This window comes from Catharus ustulatus, chromosome 15, assembly GCF_009819885.2.
Source record: "Catharus ustulatus isolate bCatUst1 chromosome 15, bCatUst1.pri.v2, whole genome shotgun sequence".
NCBI classification, from domain to species: domain Eukaryota; kingdom Metazoa; phylum Chordata; class Aves; order Passeriformes; family Turdidae; genus Catharus; species Catharus ustulatus.
The window spans coordinates 17,040,656-17,067,057 of record NC_046235.1 but is presented as its reverse complement, the minus strand read 5'-3'; the positions used below and the strand labels follow the sequence as shown (position 1 = coordinate 17,067,057).

Here is a 26,402-nt window from a genome sequence, read left to right as displayed (position 1 = left end):
AGGGGGTAAGTGCATGAACGGGGCCGTACAGCAGCAGGACCGGGAAATCAGAGATTCGGCCACTGCCGCCGCCCCGGCGCGCTCTGCCCGCGGGCACCCGCGTCCCCGCCTTAAATACCCCCCGCGCGCCGCTCCGCCGTCACGTGACACTGAGAGCTCCCCGCCATTGGCTGGCGCGGCCCCCTTCCCCCCGCCCCGCGCGCGCGCCCGCCCCCTCGGGCCACGTGAGGGCCGAGTCACGCGATTTCCGGGAACCCGTCAGGAAGGGACATAAACAAACAAACCCGGGGCCGCATGGAGGGGCCGGGCCGGGCCGCGCGGGGCTGCGGCCCCCGCTGAGCGCCGTGAGTCAGGGGCTCGGGGGGGCCGCGGGGCTCCGGGGGGATGCGGGGCAGCGGGAGGGCCGGGGGTCGGGGGCCGCGGGTGGTCCGGTGGGAGGAGGCGGTGCCGCTGGGCAGGGGGCTGCAGGGAGGGAGGGAGAGCGGGCCGGAGGTGTGTGCTGGGCTGCCGAGGGCAGCGGGACGGGGATGGTGGCAGCGGCTCCTCCGCTCCGCTCCGCTCGCCCGCCGGGGGGGTGTGGCTGCCGGGGCCGCGGGAGAGCAGCGGAGCTCGGGGGGTGTCCGGTCCCGGAGCGGGGCTCTGGGGCCCGGGGCCGGGGTGGCGGCGAGGAGAACAGGCTGCAGGGACGGAGCGCGGGCTGAGCCGAGAGTTGTCGGCGTTGTCCCCTCCAGCCTCCGCCCGGCAGGAGCGGCCCGTGCCTTTACAAGGAAAGCGAGTCTCGCAGCGAGCGCTGGGGAGAGGAAAGCGCCGTCCTGCCGGGGAGCCCGGCCGCTCTGGGTGTGCGGGCGGAGGGGCTGCCCGGGGAGGGAGAGAAGGGCTCGGCAGCTCCTGCACTGCTCTGCCTTTGGGGCTCGTAGTCACCTCCTCCCATTGCGACCTGTTTGAATGCCCGGGACGGCCGGGGGTGACCCGTGGGCGTGCGGGCTCTCTGTGCCTGGGCGTGTTGGTGCCCGACGGGCGGCTCCGCTCCGAAAGCTGCCGAGCAGAGGTGGCACAGAGCGATCCCCGCTCTGCGAGTGCGGGGCAGGGCGGGACGGGACCGTCCCCTCTCCGGCGCGGCGTTTATATAATGACAGAGCCGGGGAACAGCTGTTCGCTGCGAGCCGCGGCCCCGGGAAGGAGCTTCTGTCGGACAGCGCGGGTGCGCTCCGGCTGCCCGCAGCCCTGGCGGGGGTCGCCGGGCGGGGGCCGCCCCCCGCGGGACACGGGTCCCGGGGCGGTGTGTCCGGCTCGGCGGGGCCGGGGACGGCCGGGGGGGTGCCCGGAGCGGCGGGCGCGGCGCGGGGGTCGCGGGGCCGCGGCCGGGGCGGCGGGAGGGGGTTTGTTTACATGTCGCCTCACCCTAGCTTGAAAGGGCCGCTGGGCGGGTGAGCGGCAGGCGCGCCGGCCAATGGGAGCGCGCGCGGAGGAGCAGCCAGCCAATGAGCGGGCGCGGAGGGCGGGGCGGCGGCGGCTGGGGTAGGCTGCGCTGGGCGGCGGGGCGGCCATGTTGGCCGGAGGTGTGTTAGTGGGTCAGGGCCGGGCCGGGGGACGCAGGGGGGACCCGGGCACCGTGCGGGGCCCTGGCCGAGGGGGCCGTCCTCAGTTCCCGTCCCTCCGCAGCGCTCTGCCTCAGGGGGGCTGTCCCACCTGAGCGTCGGGGCCGGCCCGGGGCGGTGCCCACGCGAGGGGTCCGGTTCTCCGCGCTGAGGGGAGCACGGGGCGCGTTCCGTGTCCTGCTCCGGGCCCGGCCCCGCACATTCGGGTTATAAAACATCCGCGAGTTCCCCGAGGCTCTCAGCGTGTCCCCACACGGCTGTTGAACACCTCTCCGTGTCTGCTCTAAGCTCACACAGGTTCCCAGCCGGGAACACCTTGATGAAAACCCCTCTTGTCACCGAGGACTCAAACCCAATATTTATCATTTACATTTTCCCACCCTGCTCGTTATTCCCCAGGGCACATCGCTGCCGTGCCCTCCCCTCGTCCCTGCCATCCCACGGCGTTTCTGAGGGATAATTCCGTGTCACACACTCGGTATAACACACAGTGTTTATTCAGCCCGTGCAGCAGGCTGGAGCGCTCAGCTCTGCCGGCTCAAATGGGCGAGTCTCACTTCAGGTGCTCGGGATCTTTCTGTCGCTGCCACTCCAGGGGTGACTTGTTGAAATGATGCTCCACGTAACAGGCAGAACAGAATCAATCTCATATTGCCTTTGAAACACTTGTAAATGCTTTAAAGATTGTGCTTAAAAGGTCTCTAAGATCGCTTCCAAGCATCCTTGTGGGGAACATTAATTATAATTATTATTGTATGTGTTTTCATAGTAAAAATTACAGAGGGGCAGATGCAGGTGCTTTAGAAATGTGGGCGATTTTTGTTGTTGGCCGCCTAAATGAGAAGTCGGAATTTCTATGGAAAATAAATCATAGAATCCCAGAATGGTTTATATTGAAAGAGACCTTAAGGATTATTGAATTTCAACCCCCTGCCATGGGCAGGGACATTTCCACTGTCCCAGGTTGTTCCAAGCCCTGGCCTTGGACACTTCCAGGGACCCAGGGGAAGCCACAGCTTCTCTGAGTATGATAGTTCTGCAAGAAACCTTTCCTGCTAAAGTAATCTCGGTGAGATTCCTTTTGAAATGCATAAATAACAGCAGCTCAGAGACCTCAGACATGCCCACAGCCAGCAGTTCCCCCGAGCCAAGAAGGAATTATTCTGTGTTTGATGGGAGTTTTCCCTGGGAAGAGCAATCTGCAGCAGAGGCATCAGGCGCCCTGAGCATCCTCAGGTGGTTTTTAAATAATGAGAGAGGCAAACTGCCTTGTGAAGGGCAGAGAATGAAGTGAGCATCAGCAGGAATTAATTGGGAAGGTTTGTCCCACTAATAGACTGATAGTGTGGGATAAATAAAGGATACCACAGGTTCAGATGTCAATGGGCTGCATGTCTGTGCTCTGTGATTTGGGAAGTTTAATTGAATATTTTAACATCAAACCTTGATAAGGAGATTTGGCAATTCATAAGAAGTGGCATTGGCATGAAAGTGAAACCAAAAGTTTTGTAGATTTAAGATTTAGACCTTGCTATAATAATTTCTCTGTTTTTTTTTTTTTTTAATCCTTTTGGTTTTAAACTCTTAAGCCACTTTTTTTTTTTACTTTTTGGACGGTTTTGACTGATGCCTTTTTCAAATTTTGCTGCTGACTTTGAAGTATTTGGTACAGATGCCCCGTTTCTAACAAGAGTATAACAATTGTAATTTCACAGTATGAAGACTAGAGCAGACTGTACCCTTCATCATAAGACTTGTGTTGCTTTTTGTTTTTTCTTGGAAACTACAGAATATTTTTCTCTTAGTCTGAAAGACTCTGCCAGAAAAAAATGTAGGAACAGCCATCCTGTCAGGATGTAGAAAATTGCTAGAAATTGGAAACTGAATTGTTGTTTAGTTTTGCTTTTTGTTTCTTGCCTTTGCTTTCACCCCACTCTGCTTCAGGGGAAATGTACAGCTGAAAAAAAAATGTAAATGTTAGTTTTACTACTAATTCTCATGTGCAAACAACTCTCCTAACTCTGCAGTGTTGTTTTAATAAAGGTTTATGCTATGAATATTTTAAATGTAACCATTTTTTAAAAATTAATTAAAGTCTGTTAATATAGTTCTAATAAGTTTAACATGCTGCACATCCCACTCTTAGCACTAAAATAAGAATAAAATCTCAGTCTTTGTTCCAGAACATACAGAAAAGTGCTGCTAGTAGGAATATATTAAACTGAGCATAGTTGTTACAAAATGTGTTGATGCAGAATGTTTGTTAGATTAAGAAGTAATCACTTTTTTTTTTTTTTTTTTTTGCTTCTGCTTCTTGCATAATGATCAGTGCAGGCTGGGATGTAAACACAGGCTGGGGATGCACAGATGGAGCAGCCCTGGGAGGAGGATCTGGGGGTGCTGGTGGCCAAGAGCTGGACCTGCCTTGGCCCCCAGGAGCCCCCCATGCCCTGGGCTGATCCCAGTGGGCAGCAGGAAAGGGGTTGGGATTGTGTCCCTGTGCCCCCTCAGGTGAGAGCTCACCTGCAGAGCTGCCCCAGCCCAGAGGAGGCTCCAGGATGAGCAGAGGATGGAGCAGCTCTGCTGGCAGAGCTGGGATTGTTCACCTGCAGAGGAGAAGCTTTGGGGTGACACAGCTGTGGCCTCAGTGCCTGAAGGAGCTGCAGGAAAGATGGAGAGAGAATTGACAAGGACAGGACAAGGGAGAATGGCTTCACACTGCCAGAGTAGGGTTAGATGGGATATGGGGAAGGAATTGTTCCCTGTGAGGGTGGGCAGACCCTGGCACATGGAAGCTGTGGCTGCCCCTGGATCCCTGGCAGTGTCCAAGGCCAGGTTGGATGGAATTTGGAACCACCTGGGCTGGTGGAAGGTGTACCTGCCCATAGCAGGGGAGTGGAACCTGATGATCTTTAAGCTTCTTTCCAGCCCAAACCATTCTGTGACTCTGTGATTCCATCAGTTTCTGGGATCTGCCTGTTTGCTGGAGCGCCCCCAGAGCTGGGAATTGGTGTTGGCATGGGGAGGTCAGGGAGTTCTCTGTTGTTCTGGGGGCTCCTGGGCTCTGCTGCCTGAACTGGTGTGTGTGTGATTGCAGAGCTTCTCTTTAGAGGTATCACTTCCAGGTCTTGAAATCTGTCTGCTGTGGGTGAGTAGGATTGGAAAAATAACACTGGAGGGGGAAGGGATGGTCAGTAGAGGAACGGGAACAGAGACTGAAGTAAGAGTTTCCCTCTCCTGAAGGGAAGAGGCTTAGAAGAAGTGAAACAGTCTGTGTATCTTTAGATCTTTTAAGTGGCAATGCTCCATCACACTCAGGGTCTGGGGGTTTTAAGCAGGTGTTGTTTTCTCTCCAGGACAGAAAAAGCAAAGAGCATAATGCCTTAGATGCTTGTGCTGGCATTTTAATAGAAATCCTTCACCAACAAGATAGAGGGACTTGGCTGCTTTTGTGAGTCCAAGAATGAGACTGCAGTGGGTGGAAATGCAGGAAGACATTTAAAAAGAGTGTCTCTGCTCACTGCCATGAAATAATAATAGTTCTAATAAACTTAGTGTCTTTGTGGTGGGGGAGAAAAGTAAAAGAATTTTTTTAGGGCTGGATAGTCACTGAAGAATCATATAGACAGAAAAAAAAAAGGGAGCATTTTTCAGAAACAAAATAAGAAATGTACATGTTCATTGATGTTGGGAAAGTCTTCCAAAGCCATTGAGTCCAAGCTGTGAGTGATTCCCACCTTCTCAAGCAGAGCAGAGCCAGGAGTGCCCTGTCCAGACATTCCCTGGACACCTCCAGGGATGGACTCCACCCCAGGCAGTCTGCACGTTCCCAGCTTGAGACTGCCCTGAGCAGAGGCTGTTCTGTAACAGAAAACAAGTTGGCACCAACTGTGGAAGGAAAAGATGTTTTTAAGAGATGTGCAGGAGAACTTCTTGCATCTCTAACTCCAGTATTTCATAAAATGTCCAGATACAGCAGACAGTGCATGGTACATAATGATTCTTTCCAAGCACATGGCGTAGTTTTTGTGCTTTCTCTGAAATTCAGACTTGGCCATGAATGTTTCAGCCTGAGCTTTTAGGTTTAATACTGGCAGGCTCTTGTGAGCTATTTTTCTATACCTGCATCAAGATTGTGAGTTTGACAAGCTGTGCTGTGTGATGCAGTCACCATCATGAAAGTGTAATTGTTCCTGTAATGCACTTACAGCAGGCATTTAGCTGCTGGGATAATAAGCACTGTGCAGCCAACAGAACAGCACAGCCACACTCCATGTGCCTTTCCAGTGGTACAAAATACACAGCTCAACTGGGCCAGAAATAGCAACTTTCCTTACAGCCATGGTACAAATGATTCACACAGGTGGCCGAGAGACTTTCAGAGGTGCTAAGCTAAAAGCTGAGTTTTGGGGTTTTCTCTTCTGAGGGCTTCTGTGGAGGTGTTGTGTTGTGGCAGGAGGGTGTTTTAGTGGCCCAAAAGGCAGCACATGCACAGGAGCTGCACTGTGTGTCCTCAATGCTGCATGTTTGGAGTTTAGCTCCTGTTGTGGGCTGGGGTAGACCAATAATCCTAAATAATGCACCTGCTGCTGCCCTGTGTGAAATTCAGTCTTCCTGAGCATCTTGGAACCACTGTTCCTCTTCAGAAAGTAAATATTAAATACAGGGGATCATTTTTATCTAGGATTTGTCATTAGATTAATTAGGTGTTAGCTCCAAAGAGCAGGCTTTGGTTCTTTGTTGATGTCTGATGGGATTTTAAGCAATGTACGCAGGCATGCCTCTGTCATAGCCCAAATTCTTAAATGTTGGATGGACATCGCTGTTCCTGAAACCACAGATTTATGGAATGGTTCAGGCTGGATGGAAGCTTAAAAATTATTTCATTTTAACCCCCTGCCATGTCAGGGACACCTTCCACTATCCCAGGGTGCTCCAAGCCCCATCCAACCTGGCCTGGAGCACTTCTGGGGATCCAGGGGCAGCCACAGCTTCTCTGGGCACCTGTGCCAGGGCATCCCCACCCTCACAGGGAGCAATTCCTCCCCAATATCCCACCCAACCCTGCTCTGTGTCACTTTGAAGCCATTCCCCTGTCCTGTCACTCCATCCCTTGTGGGGAATCCCTCTCCCTGTGTGTTCAGGCTCCCCTCAGGTGTCCTGCCCTTCCTCAGGTCCCAGTGAAGGAAGGAGCCTCCTCCCAGGAGCAGAGGACACTGATGTGATTCCAGAGCTGCAGACACACAACCAGCTCCGGGCCTGGCTCCTTAATCACCTTAATCTGATTTCCCTGCAGGCTGTTGCCAGAGGAGCCAGCACCCTGCCCACTGCTCCAGGCTCTCTATTCCACCTGTGTCCCTGCATTTGGGAAGGGCTGATGGGAGGCATTAATGGAAATTGTCCTGAAGCAGAAATTCCTGCTATATTTATCTTCAGTGATTCTTAGTGCTGCTGTACTTGAGCTCTGCCACAGCTCTTTTAGTTCATTCAGAGCTGCATTCATTATAGATAACACAACAGCTGGACTATTCTTTTCTAACTCAGTCTTGGGCTGAAAGTGCCAGTAATGATAAATTCTGTAAAAATGGGACTTGAACTGCAGACTACAAATTACTTTCCTTCTCAGCAAGTTCTGATTTTACACCTGTGCTTCCATATGTGTCATTGACTTGTGCCATACATCTTTATTTAGTGGTTCATGGAGAAACACTGGTAGTTAAGTACAAACAGCAGGAGGCTTTTAATGATGACCTTGATCTTTCTGGGAAATTTGGAAAGCAGTTGGAAGTAGGGCTGCTTTGTTGGGAGCATGAAGGATGTCTGGATTGTGCAGCTCCCTGAGGCAATGTTTTTCTTTTCATGGCCTCACTGTGTTTTCCCCCTCCACAGAGCTACTAAGAAAAATCTTACATTGTGGAATAGTCAACTAGATCCTACTGAGATTCAAGTTACCTTTAAATATGAAGATTATAAAATGGCAATAATTAAACATAAAGAGAATTATGAGAATAATTGTTAGCTGATACACTGCTTTGACCTGAGAGGACGTGCACTGGCATTCTTAAACAGTGCAAGAAGTTTATCACTCCAGTCTTGCAGATGGCAGAAGTATTTTGAGTCTTTAATGTTTGTTCTGAGGATTTGGAAGTGATCCAGAAGCTGGCACCTGGAAGTGTTGGTTGGTTGTTACTGCAATCAGTGTGAGTAGAGATGAAGTTTCACCCCCTGTGCTGGCTGTGGGGCTCGATGCCCATGCTCTAACAAAAATCACAACAAAGAATAACCAGTGAAGAAGCAGCAGAGGTTTCCTTTCTTTCCCCTTTGTATCCTGGAGAACTCTGGCACTCTCCTTGTGGATGCAGTCTGGTGATGGTATCAAATATTCATCTGATGTGCAGGTGAAAAAGGCAGCAATGTGCATGGAGAGAAGGTGTTTGGGTATTTAGATCATGGCCTTGCCTGTCCCTCTGTGTCTGTGTTTGTTTTACAGGACAGGTCCTTTCTCCTTCAGGTGAGGCTGAGCAGTGACTCAGGCATTGCTGGGAGGGACCAGTCCTGCTGTGGTGTGCCCTTTGCCTCCTGAAGGGAGATGGGGCTTGCTGGGGCACAAACTTCATTTAAATGTCGCTTTTCAATAAGTAAAGGCTTCCCTGGAGGGTCTGGAGCAGAAAGGAGCTTTTCTCACAAGGAATTGGCTCGTTCATCACGGGGCTCTGTGAGGAATGGCCACTCTGGCAAGGCTGAGAGGCTTCAGCTGAGAACTGCTGTGCAACTGGACCTGTAACTGTTCCTTAGATTCAGCTGCTCTGTGCAAAGCAGGCTCTTTTGATAAGTAAAGACTTTTTTTGCATAGTGTCTGTTTTTACCACAGTCTGATGGTCCATATGCTGAAGAGGACAAAGTAACTGAGATAGCATCTGAAAGTGGGAATGATCACGGGGATGCTGTCATGTGCTGCTGGAGGAGGGTTCTGAGCTGTGGGAGAACACTTAGAGTTTACTATTTGTTTTTCCAAAAAGGAGAATAAACACAGCCTGAGCAGATTGCACCAAAGCCTGACTTAGGAGCAATGCTGAGTCCTCACTCATTTTCCTTACACTGTTCAAAATGCTGGGTTAAGCTCAGAAGAGTCATTAGACAAACATCTGAAGCAGAGCAGATCTATAGAAACTCCTAAACTGGTAAAACTATCAGTAGATAAATTGGTCCAATTTCAACATCTGCCTTGCTTGAATTAATGGAGAAGATATTTTATTAGACAGCTGTGCATTTAGCAGTTTTTAATTTGTTCTCCTGGGGAAATCTGTCTCTCCTGCTCTGCTGCTGGATGGTTTCTGTGATCCTCTACCACTAGATGTTGCTGTGTGAGTGATTGATGGAATCTTATCTGATGCTGGATGGATTCATCCCTGAAGAAAAGGAGGAGATACCACTGAAAACAGCATTTCTGCCTGGCCTGAAATTTGTATTCTGAGACTGTAGCCTGAGACATTTTTAGAGTTTATTGGCTCTGTTACATTAGTCATAAAGGTTGTGTCTCTCTTGAATACCCAGCAGTGTGCTGATTATTGTTCCCAGTTTGGCAGGGTTTTCTCTTCAGGTGTGTCTGTAGAGCTGCTGGTCTCAGCAGAGAGGAAAAAAGGCAACAAAATGTAACTTGGCCAAAGATGGTTTTGCAGCAACTCTGTAGCATCTGTGGCTTTTCATTCAATGAAAGATAGCAGGGGAAGAAAATTTCTATACATTCCACCCTGAGGAAAAATCAGTTTTCAGGGGAAATTCTTGCCTTTGGCTGTTTTTTAAGCATTCACCTTGTTGGTGAAGGATTACTCACCTCCTTGGGGGTTTGCTGTGTTTATTCTGCACAGAAGTCGACAAACAGAAAAGCTCCATCAGGGTGAACTGAAGTTATCCTAAGGAAAAATTTCATTGCATGGATAGTGTAAACTCCCTGAGACTGAAGTAAAGCTGGAAAGGAATCTACAAGTGAATAAAACAAGAAGTTTGGAATTGGATTTGGGGAATCTGGGCTTGGAAATGCCTCAGGTAAGTCTGCTAGGATTTTATTAGCTTCTGTAAATAATTTTGCTTCTGTTTAAGAACAAATTTGACCAGCACTGGGAAGGAGGATGTGTAAGAAATTAAAGGATGTCTATTTTGTAGTGTCTGTGGTGGAAGCTGTGGTGCTGCTCTTGCTCCTGTGTTTGTTCAAGCTTCAGCCACGTTCTCTTGGTGAGGGAGGGTGCCTGGAGAGCAGAACAGCCTTTTATTACTGCAGTGATTCACACTCAGCACACTCAATGACTTTCAGCAGCACAGTGTTTCTCCCTTCCCAACCCTCAGGGTGAGAGTGTCTAGAAGAGAAATTGAGGTCTGGAATGAAATGTAGCAGAAGGCCTTGCTGCCCATTCCCTGCATGCCCAGTCATCCTGCATAATGCTTTTTTTTTGCCAAATTTCACGTCGTTCTTGAGAGAGAGGTAACAATCTGGATTCAGTTGTCATAAATTTTGCTTTCCTTACAATTTCTTATGGAAGTTTTATGAGCTCTGATGGCTCTAAACACAGTCAACACTGCTGTAGTACAAAATTATTTCTATTAAGGGACTCCCAGGTCTCGCCAGGACTGGCCCTCATCCTCTACAAATGCCAACATATCCCAAAACTTGGCAAACATAAGACTTTCAAACCAACAGGGAAGAATGAAGGAGCAGTGAATGCTCTTGCAGCTCTGTGGTGGATAAAAATGTCCTTTGATTGTTCCTGCATGATGTCAGCTGCTCTGGAAGCATTCTCAGGCTCTGGGGAACGATGTGCTTATCTGTGGAGACTAGGAGCAAACGGTGATCCTCCTTCTGTTTATTGCAGATGAAAATGTGCCTTTTTACCTCATGTTTGAAATGTCTGTGCCTTGTGTTGTAGCCCAGTGTGAGTGGAATGGACCCTCCTTTTGGGGATGCCTTTCGGAGCCACCTGTTTTCAGAGCAGACTCTGATGAGCACGGATGTCCTGACGAGCAGCTCGGATCCAGACTTCATGTATGAACTGGTAGGTCACTGTGTGTGCCCAGAATTCCATCTCCTTGACTGACACCACTTCCTGTAGGAATAAAGGGGTGTTGGTTCAAGAATAAGGAAGATTATTCATTATTCTGGCTGCTGATTAGGGAAGAGCTGGACTGCTTGTCCAGCAAATGTGATGTTTCCTCAGCAGACATTTTTTCAAACTGGCCATTGGGACAGGCTCAAATCCTGTCCTAACCTTCCACTAGCCCAGGGTGCTCCAAGCCCTGCTCAACCTGCCCTTGGACACTTCCAGGGATTTGGGGCAGCCACCAGGGCATCACCACCCTCCCAGGGAACAATTTCCCCCTGCTATGCTCTGCTTCACCCAAGCTGTGAATGCAGGGGAAGGAAAATAAAAATTTGACTCACAAGCTACTTACATGGGCATTGCCTTTTTCATTTTCTCCCTGCATCAAAGGAGAAAGGTCACTCCTGGTCATTAATTGGTTGTGTTAGAATGAGGTTTTCCAGGAACTGGTAAACTCAAGCATATTCTGTTAAGCACACAGGAAAGATTGACCTAGATTATAGAGATGTCTGTGATGTCTTTCATATTTTAAATACATAGATATTGCCACTGGTTTAGTTCCTGATGAGCAGATGGATTTGCAATAGCAGGAAAATACAGTGTTACAGGAAGAGCAGTGTCTTCAGGAAGATCTGTTGATGAAGCACAGGAGCTGAACTTCATTGTGACCTTCAAAAGAAGCTTTTAGTTGAAAGTTGAGGTCTCTTCCTATGTCACCACTCTTTCATACTTCACTGGAATTGAGCTCTCCTTACCAGATTAAGTAGAGGAAAGGGATGATGGATACTTTTTTTATATTAACTTTTAACTTCTTGTGCACAGGACAGAGAAATGGACTATCAGCAAAGCTCCAGGGACAACTTGCTTTTCATGGAGGACTGCAAAGACCTTGAGAACCTGGAGTCTTTTACAGACATCCTGGACAAAGAAGCTGCTTTCACCTCCAAGTGGGAGCAGTGGGATACCTACTGTGAAGACCTAACTAAGTACACTAAATTAACCAGCTGTGACATCTGGGGGACAAAAGAGGTGGATTACCTGGGCCTGGATGACTTTTCCAGCCCATACCAGGATGAAGAGGTGATAAGCAAAACACCCACACTGGCTCAGCTGAACAGTGAGGACTCCCAGCCTGTCTCAGACTCCCTCTATTACCCTGATTTGCTCTTTAGTGTAAAACAGAACCCTTTAAATCCTTTGTTACCTGGCAAGAAGCTGGCGAGCCGAGCCGCGGCGCCGCTCTGCTCCTCCAAGAACGTTCAGGCCGAGGCCGCGCTGTCGGACTGTGCCCAGAAGGCCAGCAAGCCTGGCAGCCAGCCTGCTTCCAGCACCCAGATCATGGCCAAGAGCAACGTGTACAGCACTGAAAAGGTGAACATTCACGTGGAATGTAAAGACTATGTTAAAAAGGCAAAAGTAAAGATCAACCCCTTGCCGCAGAGCAGGCCGGTGCTGAGCCAGGCGCACGCCGACGCGGCCAAGGAGAACACCTGCTACTGTGGGGCTGTAGCAAAGAGACAGGAGAGAAAAGGACTCGAGCCCCACCATGGGCACAGTACAACTCCTGGGTTGCCTTTTAAAGAGACTCAAGAGCTGCTGCTCAGCCCTCCCCAGGAGAGCCCAGGGCTGGCCGTGGGGGAGAGCAGCCTCGCAGCCAGCACGTCCGTGTCGGACTCCTCGCAGAAGAAAGAAGAGCACAATTATTCTCTCTTTGTAACAGACACTTTGGGTGAGCAGTCAGCCAAGGCAGACCCTGAGGAGGAGGAGGAGGATGAGGATGATATTGAAGATGAGGACCACGATGAAGGGTTTGGCAGTGAGCACGAGCTGTCTGAGAACGATGATGAGGAAGAGGATTACGAGGACGACAAGGACGACGACATCAGCGACACCTTCTCAGAGCCAGGTACCAGCATGCTGGGGTTTGCTGATGTGGAGGTTCATGGATTTGTCCTCTGAGTGGGAAGGAAAGCTTTGCTACTCCTGGTAGTTACAGATGAGCAGCACTGATGTTAAGCTGTGAACTCTCCTCCCACATTTTCTAAGTGCTTTGCAAAATGCAATTTATTCAAAGTATGCAAAGTCTCTGTTGCCCTATTTCATGAAAAACTGTGGTCGTGCAACAAAAATAATAATAGAGAATACAGGAAGCCCAGCTGTAGCCTGAGGTTAAAGCAGCTGCCTGCAAATGTGACCTTTTTTTTTTGTAGCTCTCTGGTAGGATGTGCAGAGTTTTCTAGCACTTCTTTGTAGCTGTGAATTTATCCAGAGTTGGATCTGTCAGGATGAAATCACATCCTGAGTGAAATCATTTCATAATTACTTAAGTCCTACTTTCAGGTGGAGTTTTTCCTCAGAATCCAAAGAATGACTGAAATGAATAGAATCATTTCTTGGTTGTTTTCAGCAGTAGCACTTAGTGGAGCTTTGGAGGATACTGAATTCCTCTCTCCTGCCTGTGGAAATGGAGTTCTAACAGCAGGAATAAGAACTAACCTTCACCTAGAAGGTAACAAAACAGTAACCTTGTAGAAAAATAAAATCTGCAGGGGAAGCAGATTGTAACCAAGTATTAATTTCATTTCAGCAAGTATTACAATATTCACATCTCATAAATGCCCTGTAGTGGAGTATAAGAATTCAAGTATTCAGACATTTGGCAATATGCAACTTGGAGGGGGATAAAGCAGCTGTAATTTTTCCTTGTTGAGAACAGCAGCTTCCCTAAAGCTTGTCAGTGTTTGTCATAATGAACTCTCAGATGAAATTATTTTCTAATTAGATTTCCTGCGTTGGCATTAAACTCGTTAAGCATTCTGCCCTTTATGCTGCTTTCACATGCACACAACACATTTTTATTAACATTTTCAAGCCTTTTCCTCCCTTCTGGAGTGAACTCCCTCTGCTTTCTGTTCCAGCTCTGCAGCCCATGGGGGGTGTGCAGCACTGGGATCCTGAGATCCACAAAAAAGAGAGGTTGTGTTAAATGCTGTGGGTGGAATTAATTAACTTAATTAACTATTTTACTGACCAACAATCCACATTCTGCAGCATTAGCTGAGGATCTGAGCTTATCCAAGCTTGCCAAAGCCTTCCATGAATGAAGCCTGAACCCATTCACCTCAAATGTGGTGATATTCAAAATTTTATCATACATTGTGTCTATTTTAGAAAATAACATCTCCAGGTATTCTAATTATGTCACTCTTGTACTTAGTGTTGCTTTTTACCTTTAAAGGTAAATACTATGGGTAAAGTAGCTAAAAATAGGCACAGCACAGGAAAGTTTAACCTTCCACAGCCCTGAAAGCAAAATCAGTTGGTATTTTGAGTGAGGATGTAATTTACTGAAAGAACAAAAACCTGTGAGTTATTGCTGGCCCTCTGATGGATTTTTATAGATAATTTGCTTTTGGTTGTTCTTCACATATGCTTTTAGAATGAATGAAATGCTTTCTTCAAGTGTTATCTGAGGAAATATTTAGATAGAGTGAAGGAGAAATAGCTGAAAATGTGACTGGCTCTCTGGCAAGTTTGGACAACAGTGTTTTTATTATCACCATGACACAGATTTAGTAATTTTGCAATTGTAAGAAAAGTAGTTTATTATGGGAATTACCAGCCCAGGTCTTTTTTAGCATTTAAACGAGGTGGTTTTGTTATTACTGAGTATAATTTTCCTATCTCATTTAGTAGAAAGACTTTTAAATGACTGCTCCTACCACCAACTAGTCAGGAGATTCCAGAAATGAGAAATGCAGCAGTTTATTCATTTGTCAGTAGCACTGGAGAAGAAATGAGTGAAAAAGTGCTCCTAGAGACACAGAGATTGTTTTAATCTCTGCATTAGAGCAGTGTGAGCACCTGGACCATCAGCTGGGAGAAACCTCTGGGAATGATTTGCCAGAAGGGTGAAGAAGAGGAGAGGAGCTCTCTGGCTTTGTTTCATGGGGCTATTTTTGGGTTTCACCTGGTGAGATGCAGAAATCACGTGCACACTGTTCTCTGTTCTGCTTCATTTCACCCTGGTGGATTTAAACCTGAAACCACAGCAGGGATGTGAAGAATCTGTTTCAGGAGAGGTTTGTGAAGGGCTGGAGTTAAACACAAGAACCCTTTCAGATTCCTTAGAAGCCTGCCTTGCTGTGTGATCTTTGCCAAGAGGAGGAATAAATCCAGTGCAGAGCAGCTGAAGAAGTTTGTGTGTTAGGTTGGGACACTGCTCTGGGGTTTTATGTAACTTTATAATGGCAGCAGGTCAGTGCTGGGCTTGCAAGGCAGGATGCATTAAGTCAATGTAATTGAAGTTGCTAACTTAATTACAGTTTGAATAAGCAAACAGGAAGTCCTGATTTTAACCTTGTTGTACATTTGTACACTTCAGCTCTTACAGAGATTTGTTTTCATTGCTTGGATTAATTCTGTGTTATCATGAAGATGGGCTCTATTTCTATATTTCCGTATCATGAGTTACATAGCTTTTTTTTTTTTAGGTGGAAAGTCAGTGGGCTTTCTGAATTTGTTTTGATACTTATGTCAAACAGCATTTGAGTAAAATGGAGCTACAGTTACAAATATTTTTGGTTTTTGAAACTGTATTTAATGTAAATTATCAGTAATTTTGGTTATACAACACAAATGTTTTATAAAGCATGTTCCATTGTTTGGTTTGCCTTTAAAATCCTGCCTTTCCAATAAACCAGAGAATCCAAGCAAATGAGTTGATGAAATTATGAGAAACAGAACTTCAGGATGGATTTCATCCTTCTGCATACCTGACTTCTATTCCTATTGGGTTGTGGTGTGAGACCAAAGCAAGAAAGTTTGTTTTTCCTCTTTCAACTGGTTTTTCAAGTGCAAACAGACTAATTGAATGGACTGTTTTAAAAAGGAGAAAGTGTTCTTTGTGCTGGTGGAAGATGAAGCAGAGCTGAAGCATCAGGGCTCAAGACTTGCTAAGCCTGCACTCCATGCCTAGTAGCTTTTCCTTTTGCTCCAGCAGAATATGTGATGTTTGGAAATGCTCCTTTTTTAAGTAAATGTAAACTGTTATTTAGCAATTTAGCACAAAAGGCCATGCAGTGGTTTGAGATTGTTATTTCAACCTTAGTATAGCTTATCTTTATTTTCTGAAGTATATCTGGGGTTTGAAAACCTGTGGTTTGTGTTTACATAGTTATGGTTAAATATTTCTGTGATGTGGACAGTGGCATTACAATTTCTAGGTCCTTCATGAGCAGTTCATGGTATCAAGTGCATTATAATTCACCTCTAAAATATTGTACAGCTTTACTGAGCATCCTTTCTCCTCATCCACTAAAGAGGAGCAGGAGGTTGAGCAGTGGGTCCAGATCCCCTCAGCTTAGCTGGTCCTTTGTCACTGTCCTGATCACAGAGCCCCCTCCTCCAGCCTGGGAGGAATCAGTGCCAGGATTTATTCCCTGCAGGTTTTGGACTCAAGGAGCAGCAGGAGTTGGGCTCCATCCTGTGGGACTCAGAGTGTTCTATAATTGAATCATCTTTCCTTTATTGTCTTTTGCTAGTCCATCTTTGTTATCTTCTTCTCTTTCCATGCTTTTGTCAAATGTGGAGGTGAGTTAGGATTGTGTTCCTGCCAGTTCATGGGGAGAATTGTCAGGATGGGAGAACATGGTCCAACATCTGCAGGGATTGTGGGGCACCACAGCTTAGGGGGCCAGAGAACACAAATGGACTTTAGGTGCATAAATAATTTGGGTTTTTTCAACTAATGAAGCCCCATCAGTGGCTCAGTGTCTATCCTGGATTTAAGGCAAGTACCCAGGAGCAGTTGATGCTGGAAGCCAAGTCTGTTATTTAATGCAAACCAGATCTGTCTGTGGTTTTGCTCTTGACTTCACTCCTCAATCTGCTGCTAAAGGGCTACAACCAACTCTGTCACCAGCATGTAAATAAACCCCTGCATCCATTTCAGGGTATGAGAACGATTCTGTGGAGGATTTAAAAGAAATGACTGCAATATCCTCTCGGAAAAGAGGCAAGAGAAGATATTTCTGGGAGTACAGCGAGCAGCTGACGCCGTCCCAGCAGGAGAGGATGCTGAGGCCATCCGAGTGGAGCCGGGACACCCTGCCCAGCAACATGTACCAGAAAAATGGGCTCCACCACGGTAAGAAATCCTCATCCTGTCACAAATGTCTCCTCCTTGTGACGCCTTCAGCAGCCAAATTCCCCTCCTTGCAAGTGCTGACAGGTTTTGGCCATGAAAATTCAAGTGCTCCAAGTCAGTTAGCAGGCTCTGCAGTGCCCAGGGAGGCACAGTGAGCACACAGTAGGGACTTTCAGTGTGGTTTCTTGCAGAGGAGTGTGGATGAATTGAGAATTGTGACTTCCAAGGGCTCTCAGAGGAAACCCTGAGAGTTCAAAGCTCTCTCAGTGTGATATTGTAAATATTGGATGGGTGGCTGGACTGGGCTTTGCTGCTCCTGTCAGTGCTGCCTGTGTTAGCAGGAGGCTGGGAGGGCTCTGGGCTGCCAACTTCAGGGAGCTGTGGAGGACAAGCACTAAGGCACAACTGTGTCTCTGCTCCTCCCTCCTTGTTTTCCCCCTGTGAATGCACACAGTGAAGCAGTTACTCCTCTGGGAATCAACTATTTCCTTAAGATGTCCTCTTAGAAACTTAAACCAGTTGCTCTAATAACTGTGATTTATTCCCAGTGAGCAATTACTGTACCACAAACAAGATTAACATCACCCAAAACAAACCACTCTGAGGGGTATTTTTGTTTTCTTGTCACAGGACCTCTTTTAGGCTCCTCCATTTGATTTTGGCTTTGAAGGAGCAAATTAAACCAACTTCCCTGGTTGTAAGGTTAATGTTCCCTTAGAGCTGAAAATTACTGCTTTTAACATGGCAGTTGGCCTTCTCTTAAATCAAAAGATTCTGTTGTTGTTGTTGCTGTTACCTGTAGATTTATTCAGGGAAGAAAGCTTTTTTTTTTCTTTAAATCTCCTTAGTTTTTAAAAGCTTCTTTATCCTGCAGTGAAATATCAGTACCTAAAGTCCTATCACTGCTCTTTCTCAGGATGGAGCTCTGAGCAGCCTGGTCTAGTGGAAGGTGTCCTTGCCCATGGCAAGGGGGAGAAAAAAATGAGTTTAAGGTCCCTTCCAACCCAAACCATTCTGTGATTCCATTGTTTTATACTTGTTATTAAATAACCAAACATGCCTTGAGGACTCCATCCCACCAGATACTTGGACACTTGACCTTTGAGTCAAGTGCAAAACCAGGCATTAAAGGGCTTCAAATACACATAATAAAAGGGGTTAACTGGCCTTTGTGTGGATTATTTCATCTCAGCATCACTGAACATCATTTCAGCACCCTTTCTTAGTACAGAACTTTAGCAATAAAATTATTTAGGACTTTAATCCACTGCAGTGTGCAGGAGGATATTTTGGCTGAACAGGAGTTAACAAGTTTACAGATGGAGCAAAACAACAGGGTTTGAACTTGTGACATACATTTTTCAGCAGAGTTGTGTGTATGCTCTCTGTCACATCCAGTGGCCTGGCCAGCAGTGTTTGCTCTTATCTGATCTGGATAGAATATGAATTGTACAGAGCTCTTTGTCTGGAAATGCTCTTTCTATTGTGAGAGGCCACGGGGATCACCTGATTCCGGCCCATTCTCCTGCAATGAACAAAGGACTTCAACTGCACCCAAAAAATGCCAATTTTAGAGTGTTTTCTCACAGATTTGTGTATGTATTGTGTCACTTCCCTACCCATTTTCTGCACATTTAAAACAGGAAAATACGCAGCAAAGAAGTCACGGAGGACTGATGTAGAAGATCTGACTCCCAACCCCAGAAAACTCCTCCAGATTGGTAATGAGCTGAGGAAGCTGAATAAGGTGATCAGTGACCTGACACCTGTCAGTGAACTTCCCTTAACTGCCAGACCCAGGTCAAGGAAAGAAAAGAACAAATTGGCTTCCAGGTATGGACTGGGTGAAGCTGCAGGGATGAGAAAATGTGGATTGTTACAAGTGAATGATAAAGACCTAAATAATTTTTGCCTGAAGAAATTCTGCTTCATGTGGCAGCTCCTGCAATGGGAGTTTCAGTTTTTCAAATGGGAATTGCCAGTTTATCAAATGGGAATTACCAGTTTGTCAAATGGGAATTACCAGATTACTAAATGGGAACTACCAGTTTATCAAATGGCAGTTACCAGTTTATGAAATGGGAATTACCAGTTTATGAAATGGGAACTACCAGTTCATCAAAAAGCAGAGCAGCTGGCACCTTGGGAGCTGTGGTTTGTCCCCTAGTTGAGGATGAGTTTCCACTGGAATTGGTTGCTAGATTCCACAAGTGTCAAATGAGAGCAAATGCAGGCAGCAGAGTGTTTGCAGTGAAGGTGAGTGAGGATGGATGAGTTTGTGCATCACAGCTCTGGGAGGGTTGGTGATGAGTTTGTGGCTCTTACTGCTCTGGAATTTCTGGCAGTGTTCTAATTGTTCCCCTCTTCTTGCCACAGGGCTTGTAGACTAAAAAAGAAAGCCCAGTATGAAGCCAATAAAGTAAAACTCTGGGGTCTCAACACGGAATATGGTAAATACAACTCTTCACATCCTAATTTTTCATTTGTTTGGGCAAGTCTGTGTTTTGCACTGTGATGTAACCTGGGTCACAGAGTTGGTACAAACCCAGCAATTGTGTTGGTACAAAACCAGCCCATTCAATAAAGTGACTGGAAATTGGGTTACCTGCAATGTTGAGCTATTTTGCAAGGTGTCAATTATGTAAATGTTTGCGTGTGCTGTAAATATTATTGAAAATATTGGTAATACTTGATGTAAACTGTTGTTACATTTAATTTTACATTAAGTGTGATGTGACACCTTTGACACAGCTGTGTGTGGGTAACTGTGGATCCCTTCCAGGGGAATGTGATGTAAAGCTAATCTTTTTTTTCTTCTTTGCAGATAATTTACTCTTTGTCATCAACTCCATTAAACAAGAAATAGTTAATCGGGTGCAGGTACCTAAGGACGACAGAGGAATCAACATGGAACAAAAGTTGAACATACTTATTAAAGACACTCTTGGTAAGCAATGAACTTTGTGTATTTACCTGGAGATGAAGATACAGATTCAGAAATGCCCTGAGTTGGAAGGAACCCCAAAGCTCATCCCATTCCACCAGGGACACTTCCCCTGTCCCAGGGTGCTCCAGCTCAGTCCAGCCTGGCCCTGGGCACATCCAGGGATCCAGGGACAGCCACAGCTTCTCTTGGCACATGTGCCAGGGTCTCCCCACCCTCACAAAGAACAATTCCTTCCCAATTTCCCACCTAACCCTGCCCTCTGGCACTGGGAAACCATTCCCCCTTGTCCTGTCACTCCAGGCCTTGTAAAAATTCTCTCTCCATCTTGTTGTGTCACTCAGGCACTGGAAGGACAAAGTGAGGTCACCCCAGGCTGAACAATCCCAGCTCTCCCAGCAGAGCTTCTCCATCCCTCTGACCTCACCACATTCAATTACAAACCATTCCTGAAATAAAGAATGCACCCTTCCCTGCTCGCAGCTGTGTCAGCACAGGAATGTGCCGTGAGCAGTGACTGAGAGCAGCTTCTCTCCCCTCCCTTTCAGGACTCCCTGTAGCTGGACAGACATCAGAGTTTGTGAACCAGGTGCTGGAGAAGACAGCAGAGGGAGACCCCACGGGCGGCCTGGTGGGGCTGAGGATACCCACAGCCAAGGTTTAGGGCAGGACTGCAGCTGCTCCTGGGCCAAGTTCCGCCCGTGCTCGTTGTACATGGCGATTCTGCTCTGCATGTCAGCTCAGCGTCCTGTCACCACTCACCTGTAGGTTCCATTGCTTTCAAGTAACAGTGTAGAAAAATCACAGCGTGGTAGAAAAATGCTGCAGAGCATTTTTGGACCATAAACCAGATCGTTTCAAAGCTGCTTTAAGCTCAAGGGCAGAAATGAGAGTTCTCTTTCAAATGATCTAGGACCAGAATATATCACTTTTGTTTTAGAAGCAAAAACTTGGGTTTGCTAGTGGAAATTGTTAGCATTTGCCAGACATTGTGACAGGTTTATGGTCCAAGTGAAGTAAGAGGAAGCATTTTTTTGGTGAAGCTGTCAATGTAGGGAGTTTTTTGTTCTCTTTTATTTTTCAATAATTGGATTTTCTTTTCTTGTTCTTAAAAAAAAAAATCCAGTAAGCTTTCTTTGCAACCATTAACTTGTACATAGCACACACGGCATTAGAGCTAGTGTGCCATATAAAACTTTAATTTTCTGAGCTTAATAGAGTATTTAAATGTCTGTGCAAGCAAGAGAAAAAAAAAGTATATTCTTTGTGCCTTGTATTTTGTGGGGAGAGCTATCAGTATAAGCTGGTAAAGTTTTGTATGAAGAAAACCCCGAGGGGCAAAACCGAGCTGTATAGATGGTGAGATTTTAGGTTTTAATGTATTTGTTCCAGCTCTTAAAAATTTTTGAATGTATATAGGAATATGTTGAAAATGTAGATATATGCCACAGAGTCTATGTATTGTATAAAAGATGGCTCTAGAAAACTCAATTTCGGTACTTTGGCCGGAAGAAAACAAATACTTGCACATTAATGCGATTGTTTATTTTTGTACCAAAGACAAATGCAACTGATATGGCGAACTGCCAGTCTAAGTAAAGTTTTGCACAGCTTATATGATACTGTACTGAATGTAAAAACAAAAGAAAAAAAGAAAAAAAATTAAAGGTCAGGGTTAGGGATCTTACTGAACTGTGAATTTTTTTGTTTGGGTCCAATTATCTACAGAAGGAGCATTCATACATAACAATATTATTTTGCTGTTCTTGTAGTTCGCTTCCATGGTAGATAAGTTGGTGGCCGTCTTGGAGTCTTTAAATCTTTTTTCTCTGCACTTACTGTAGGAGATTTTAATATATTTGGATTTTAGTAAGCTATTGGTAAAATAGTTTTCGACTTTGAGAATTTAAAAAAAGAAAAAAAGTATTTAGCTTGTTGTAGTATACTTCCACCAAACAACCAAAATAAAATTATTTTTATTGTAACGTGTATATATGTAAAGAGGAAAAAAAAAAGAGCTACAAATATCTAATTCCTTAGTTGCCACTTTTCCAGTTGATGTATTATTATTATTATGCATGTGATGTTTCCAAGGATCAACACAGGCTTCAAACAAAACAAAACAAATTTATAGACTTTTATATTTTTGTACAGGTATTTCGAAACTAGCTTCTTCAGACTTATATGTGACTTATTCTTGTTAATTCAGTAGTTTCTATGATTGAAGAATATTAACACAAAGTTCTTATTTGCTCTTCTGCTAATAAGAGTTGGCTTTGTAGTCAGTGTTAACGTACAGATTAAAAGCTTTAGCCTTTGATGAGAAAGTCCTTTATCTCAAGGCAAGATCATTCTCTGGTTTCATGGACCCCCCTCCTTTTCCTCCCTGTTCTTTCTCTCCCTATTTAAAGAAGACAAAACACTGTTTACTGAAAATAGAAATACCAAATATTTTCAAATGTAGCTGCTGAAAAAGAAAAATGCAAAAGTCCATGAAGGCTTTCTCCCCACTCCCTTTGGGGAATTTCTCCACTTTGTTTCTAGTTTGTCTGAGTTTGTTTGTACTGTGATTCCTTTTTGTTTATAAAGTAGATTATTTTTATATCCAAGCTTGTACTATAAGAGAAAAAAACCTGAATTGGTAACAGTGCAGGAAGAGTGGCCCGTGAAGGTGGTGGCCCTGCCACACTCACAGCTTCCTTTGTACCTAAATATTTTGGAAGACTCAAAAGGGAGGAGGAGGCCAAAATACCACTACTGAGCTGTACAGAAAGTCTTTCCTACAGGAGACTGAACAAATACCCAGGGCAATTTAGGCAAAACTTTGTAAATCCACTTAAAGCTTGCAAAATCAAAGTGGAATGTGGGTGTTTTCCTGTGAGGCTTTGTGGTGTTGTTGTGTTTTTTGGGTGAGGTGAGAATTGGCTGCTGCTTTCCACGGTGGGTCTGGTGTATTCCTCTTGTTCTTGTGGAGCTGCCCTGGACCCCAAAAACCCTGAGAGAGAATGTGAGGTGCAGGCTGTGCCCAGGCAGGGCTGGCACACAGAGCTTGTCCCTGTGCTCCAAACCCTGCAGGCACATTGAGAGAGAGCAGTTTGAAATCAGGTAAAAACTTCAACTGACAAGGTATTTAAAAGCCCCCCCACCTTTTTTTATTTTACTGCCTGAGAATCCTGGGCAGCACACAACTTTATAGCTTTTTATTTTTGTCTGAAAACCAGACTATGATTTTGGTCTCGCATTTCAAAGTAGACTTTGAATCTTTAGTGAGTTCCATACCCTCGCATTTCAGTGTTTCCTATGTATTATTTTAAGTTAAAGCTTTGAAATAGTTGAGCTTTTTAATGTTGACACTTTATTTTGTAACTATTTATATGTATGTATATCTTAGAGAAAAGCACTTTGTTTAAAAAAAAAAAAAAAGAGAGGAAAAAGAAAAAAAAAAAAAACAGAAACTGCGTTTTATATGATTCCTGCCACTTGCTGCTAACTCTGGGCTGGTCAGAATGCTGCAGCGATACTTGAGATAAATAAAACCTGGCAGTAAAATGTAGAGTAAAGAGAAGACCTTTTGCTGGTTTAACTTTATCATAAAGGTGACATAGGCAAGCTGTGCAGCTTTACATTTTAACCAGGGGACTCTGTGGCATTTAAACCGTCTAGAAATGGTTGTACTTTAATGCCAGTAACAATCTGCTTCCTCTAGTGTCATTAAAATATATACATTTAGTGTATACTTATCACAAACAGAAATCTTATAAGGGTATAAAAACCAACAAATGTACATGTTCTGTTCTTTGGCAATTGTGGCATGCGTTTTGGGGTGATCTTTAGAGAAGACCATTTTCTAAAGATTTTCAGTGTTCATACATAGTATGTGGATCTTAAAGTCCTGGGTTGTTTTTTGGGTTTTTTTGTTTGTTTTTGAGTGTAGGCATTGTGAATATTCACTTTTAATCCTATATCCAAAAACAATGATCTATTTTTTTGATTTAATACAACCAGAAGCTCTTCCTTTTTTCTGATACACTGGATTCTCTAGGATTTGTTTCCATATTAAAAGCATGCTGTCATAACTGCTCTTGTCGAGATCTCGTCAGTCTGAACGTAGGTGCCACACTTGGAATCGATGGGCTGCTTGTTCTGCTGTACCATGTATGACCCTCGTCCTTCCCCTCCCTTCATGACAGATGATGATGTGGCTTTATATTGTGCCTTACTTGTACATCTAGAACTAAATGTTTTTCATTCCCTCTGAACTCGTCCAAGCTTCTGAGATGGAATCAGAGCTGCTGAAGGCGTGCTGGAGCGAGCGCGGCTAGGGCTGATTTCAGTTTCTCTCAGTACTCCTTTTGTATTTCTATGGAAGACCCGTTTCTGAATGGCCTTGCAAAACGTGGGGGTGCTCCTGAAGGGTGTTTTTAAACCCCAAACCCCTTTTGCTAACGCTTCCTTTTATGGTTTATTGAACACATTTACTGATACTTGGTGAGTACTTTTTGTTTTTTGGGATGAGAGAGACTTACTGCTAAAGCTGTGTTTACGTGTGGATGGGCTGGATTTTCTTATCATACCAGTTGAAATCATTGTGATTTAATAAAGTTGCATTGCTGTAAAGCTGATGTGAGAGTCAGGCTCAGCTGTGTTCAGTTCCTAATTTATAGATCAACTTTTTTCCATATTCAAAGGGCCAGGGAAAAGTTGGGTTTTTTAAAAAAAGCAAACAAACAAAAAACCAACCTAAAATGAATGAAGGGTCTTTTAACTAACCTAAAAGCAAACAGACACTTTGGAAATATAGAAGTGTCAGTTTAAAATTTATTTTTAAGACACCCTTTGCCTTCATTAATGAAACAGCTTATTCACAACTATAATGACTGGATGTGCTTTTCCATAAATCATTTAAACATAGCTTTTTTTTTGGTTGGTTTTTTTTTTTTTTGAAAGCTCTAAAAGGTTTTATCAGGAGAATTTCCAAGGGTTGTATCCAATCTGCCTCCAGCAGAAATAGCAAATGCAGTTCTGTTCCTCAAACGTGCTTGCTCGTCTTCCTGAAATTCTGCTGAGGCACAACCCAGTTCTGGAGCGTGAATGTCAGCATCTGTATTTGGCCTTGAGACCCGAGTTTCGAGAGTGCATCTAATCATGATTTGAGTTTCTTTTGGAGGCTTCAGTTGGAATCACCTAGTGGAGAGTGCTGCTAGATGTGGTCTTGGCTTGTTGACACAGCCTTGCACACAGCTGAGGTTTATTTTGTTTACCCCAGGGATCGTGTGAAGTACATTTCAAACAGTCGCTGCCTCAGTGACTGATCCTTCTTGTAACTGTATTAAGGGCATTAGTCTGTTGAGAAAACACCACTCTTGAATATCTCCCAATGTCAATTGGGATTCTTCAATGTCATTAATCAATGATGGCACTTTCAAGCTGTATCTTCTTTGCAGCAAAAAAAAAAAAAAATTAAAATCTCTGTCTTTCTACAACTTGCATTTCACAATATGCCATGTTTTCCCTCCAGTGCTTCTAGAAGGTGTCTTTGCACTCTGAATATAATCCTCAGCCTCTCAGACATCCATGAACTTCCACAGGAGCAAATACTGACTCTGCATTTATTGTCTTTTTAATGAGCTAAAAGTGGAACCAGAGCTCTTTTAAGCCACTTGGCAATTTTTTGTTTCCCCCATAAAATAATAAAGCTCACTTTTTAGATCATTGTTCAGAGGTTTTCTGGAGTTTAAATATTTAAAGTCAAATTTGAGTGACTGTAAGGAAAACTTCTGGATTGGATTTGTATTGGGAAAAGCACATCCCACCCTATCTTCTTCTTCACCCTAAAATCTTCTGATTAGGAAACAGAACCTCATCAGAAAACTTAATTTTAACCTCTTATAATGATGGATATTCATACATTCTGATTGGAATCATCTATTTTACCCAAATATTATATATCCAAGGAAAACTTACTGCTCAGTATTTGTGGTTGGGTGAATTCTTAAGGCTGATGGCACATACAGATGCAAAAAAAATATATAAATAAAAATAAAAAGGCATTTTAAACAAAACATGGCATCCTGTTCCGCCTATGCTTGGGGTCATGATTGTAATGCTGTCCTTGATATTCTATAATCAACTTCCAACTGGAGCTCAGAAAAACTTACTGAAAGTCTTGTCTCTGTTAGAAAATAAATTTACCTTGTTCAAAGCATGATCTGTTAAGAGTTGCAATGTTAAATGTTGGTTAATAGTTGTGCAGTTTTATTTTTTTGAAAAGAGGCACAATTAAACTATTGACTTTGTTTACTCTGTCACCCTTGATCCCTAGCACTTCTATTCAGATACAAATTCATCAATGTATGCAACATCCTTTGTAATTTAAAATAAAAATTGTGGAGGAAATATTGTCTGGAATCGCTCTGTGTGTGTGTGGAATGATGGTGAATGGCATCTGCTGCCTTGAACTACATCCCCGGTCTCCTGGTATTTCCAGGAACTTTCCTTTGGAAGGGATGACAGCTAGGTAAGGAAATATTTGTTTTTTCCTTCCTCGTGCTGAGCCCTGCTGGGTCAGTGTGGGACCATCTGGAGAACCTGGATTAGTGCCTGGAGAACCTGGCTCCCTG

The 26,402-nt window shown here is 44.8% G+C and overlaps 1 protein-coding gene across 1 annotated transcript; it reads left to right on the top strand.

The window, feature by feature from the left end:
* The first annotated feature begins 256 nt into the window (after positions 1-256).
* CREBRF (CREB3 regulatory factor) lies at positions 257-26,190 on the top strand. The gene is made up of 9 exons (XM_033073123.1): positions 257-344; positions 9,467-9,644; positions 10,520-10,645; positions 11,513-12,596; positions 16,644-16,838; positions 18,482-18,671; positions 19,215-19,288; positions 19,663-19,785; positions 20,331-26,190. The coding sequence occupies exons 2-9, from the start codon at positions 9,636-9,638 to the stop codon at positions 20,444-20,446; spliced, it is 1,917 nt and encodes a 638-aa protein (XP_032929014.1). The 5' UTR covers positions 257-344; positions 9,467-9,635; the 3' UTR covers positions 20,447-26,190.
* Positions 26,191-26,402: the final 212 nt, after the last annotated feature.